The sequence below is a fragment of the Manis pentadactyla genome, chromosome 9, assembly GCF_030020395.1.
Source record: "Manis pentadactyla isolate mManPen7 chromosome 9, mManPen7.hap1, whole genome shotgun sequence".
NCBI classification, from domain to species: domain Eukaryota; kingdom Metazoa; phylum Chordata; class Mammalia; order Pholidota; family Manidae; genus Manis; species Manis pentadactyla.
This window is the reverse complement of record NC_080027.1, coordinates 46,645,798-46,648,359: the sequence shown is the minus strand read 5'-3', so window position 1 is coordinate 46,648,359 and position 2,562 is coordinate 46,645,798. Positions and strand designations below refer to the sequence as shown.

General features: G+C 51.2%; 1 protein-coding gene across 1 annotated transcript; it reads left to right on the top strand.

Moving 5' to 3' along the window:
* The first annotated feature begins 488 nt into the window (after positions 1-488).
* Positions 489-1,930, top strand: MRPL17 (mitochondrial ribosomal protein L17). The gene is made up of 3 exons (XM_036889789.2): positions 489-711; positions 1,021-1,089; positions 1,410-1,930. The coding sequence occupies exons 1-3, from the start codon at positions 538-540 to the stop codon at positions 1,683-1,685; spliced, it is 519 nt and encodes a 172-aa protein (XP_036745684.1). The 5' UTR covers positions 489-537; the 3' UTR covers positions 1,686-1,930.
* The last annotated feature ends 632 nt before the right edge of the window (positions 1,931-2,562 follow it).

Below are 2,562 nucleotides of genomic sequence, written 5' to 3'. Positions count from 1 at the left end.
TTCAACAAAAGAAAACTTTATCTGGGGGTCTTTTCTGAGCATCACTGTTACTCGTTCATTTCACCGTTACTACGATAAATGATACTGGTGAAAAGTGAGGCGCCCAGGCTGGCAGATACCCCGGCTCGCCACCGCTCAGGGCAGCCCAGGGCCTGCAGTACGCGACCCCTCCAGGCGCCTTTCCCCTCAGATACTCACTTGCCCAGCAGGCTCCGCGGCGGAGATTCCCATCGTCCTACAGGACACAAGACAACTGACGCAGCACCAGAGAAACCGGAAGGGCGGCTCGTCGCACACTAGGGGGCGCCTAGTTCCCTGGACCGATGGGCAAGCGCTCGCATTCCTCCTCTGGTGGAGGTCAACATCCCCTCTCCGCCCTCCCCCGGGGTGCCAACGAGGCAGGCTCCCACGCTCATGCGCAAACACGTTCACCACGCACCTTGGTACAGCGCATGCGTCCTCTCGAACCCGCCTCTCCGCCGGGTCTCCCCTAAAGCTTCCGGTTCCGGCCCCACAGTGGTGGGGAGAAGCGTGAAAATGCGGGTTTCCGTCGCTGTCGCCATCTCCCATGGCCGCATATTCCGCCGCCTGGGCCTCGGTCCAGAGTCCCGCATCCACCTGTTGCGGAACTTGCTTACGGGACTAGTGCGACACGAACGCATCGAGGCCTCATGGGCACGCGTGGATGAGATGAGGGGCTACGCCGAGAAGGTGAGGGCGGGACCCTCTGGTCCACCACGCAGGCCTGGCCTGAGCGGGAGGGATGCTGCTGGACGTGGGGAAGAAGTGGGCCCTCCCTGGTCACTCGGAATGCCCAAAGTTGAACTTCCCATAACCTGAGCTGAGCTCATTATTTCCTCTCCTCAAATTAAGACTGGTTAGGGCTGCGAAATTAGGGGTGGCCTTCCAGGAGGAAGATGCTTTGCTAGTGGAATGAATGGATTGCAGTACGGCATTGGAGAAATATGATTGAAGCCTCCTTTCTTGCTCGGATTTATCAGTGATTTTATGCCCTCACAGCTCATTGACTATGGGAAGATGGGAGACACCAATGAACGAGCCATGCGCATGGCCGACTTCTGGCTCACGGTGAGTGCATACATTCTGCCTCCCAAATCTCATACCTGGGGAATAGGACCTTAAAGGAAAGCGGCCTGGGCAGAATTAAGCCAAGATACTCACTTATGGACAAAAGTTATGAACTAAGAAACGTGTGTCTTAAGTTAGATGAATTTAGTGTGAATCTGAATTTGCACAACCACTTGTAACTGACTCCTGTGTAACTCTGGCTCTACCACATCAGTGGCTGTGTGTATTTGGACTTTACCTTTGTGAGTGCTGAAAGAAAGTTAAATGTCTCTGCAGTGGTGCCTGACTCTGCTCTCTCCTGGATAACTCTCTCCCTCTAGGAGAAAGACTTGATCCCAAAGCTGTTTCAAGTTCTGGCCCCTCGGTACCAAGGTCAGAATGGGGGCTACACGAGAATGCTGCAGATACCAAATCGGAATAAGCAGGATCGGGCCAAGATGGCAGTGATCGAGTATAAAGGGAACTGCCTACCACCCCTGCCCCTGCCTCGCAGAGACAGCAACCTTACACTCCTAAACCAGCTGCTTCAGGGGCTGCAGCAGGACCAGGAAGCAAACATCCACAGCTCCCACACAGCTCAAACACCAAAGATTTAACTGGAGCTCAAGGGTGTATGGCCCTCATCAGTGCCCATGATCCCAGGCCTTTGGAGCTCTTTTAATCTCTAGGAAGAACTGGAGCTAGAGTTGTAAAATGGACAAGCTTACTGGAGTACAGAACTTTCTGGGGAGCCAGATAACCATTTCTTTGCACTATAGATAAAATTCCTTGTATGAATACATGTAAATTGATTTTTTTTCCCCTCTGCTTGTTATTTCTGAACAATGAGAATTATCCAAGTGCTCAGTCTCCTTGGGATGGTAAATTCATGGTGTATGTTTCTGTTTATAGATGTGAGCTGTTTGGTTAGCACTGTTTTGTTTCTTTTAATGCCAGTTTATATGGGGCATGTATCCTATAATTCCAGACTGACCCCAGAGTTTTGATATCTAGCATAGAGACTGAACTCCTGGGATTTCTTAGAGAAAGAGTACTTCCTGGAACGGTGGGAGAGTGAACATCTAGAAATGAACCTTTGGTAATAATCTGGTACCCTAACAACCTTCAAGGAACACTACAGCCATTCCTCTGCTTCTAGACAGGATCATACATTACTCTCCTGTGCTCCCCTCAAGCCCTGAAAGGGCCTCCAAGGAGAGGACCTGAACACACAGATGTGCCGCCATCCTGGCCAAGGGGCTGAAATCATTCAGCAGAGGATGTTGGACTCCAGGATAAGCTCCTTCCTCTTGGGGTGGGGGTGAGTGGTTGTGAAGGAGAGGGTTGAAGTGGGAGGAGGATTAGGAAGTTAAATCTGCTGGGAATTTCCTGGAAATTTTTATTGTCAAATCTGGGTCATTGTGGGAACTAAGAGAAGGGAAATCCGGCTTCAGAGTGGCCAGGGCGTATGAGAAGTAGGAGCTCCTTTATATG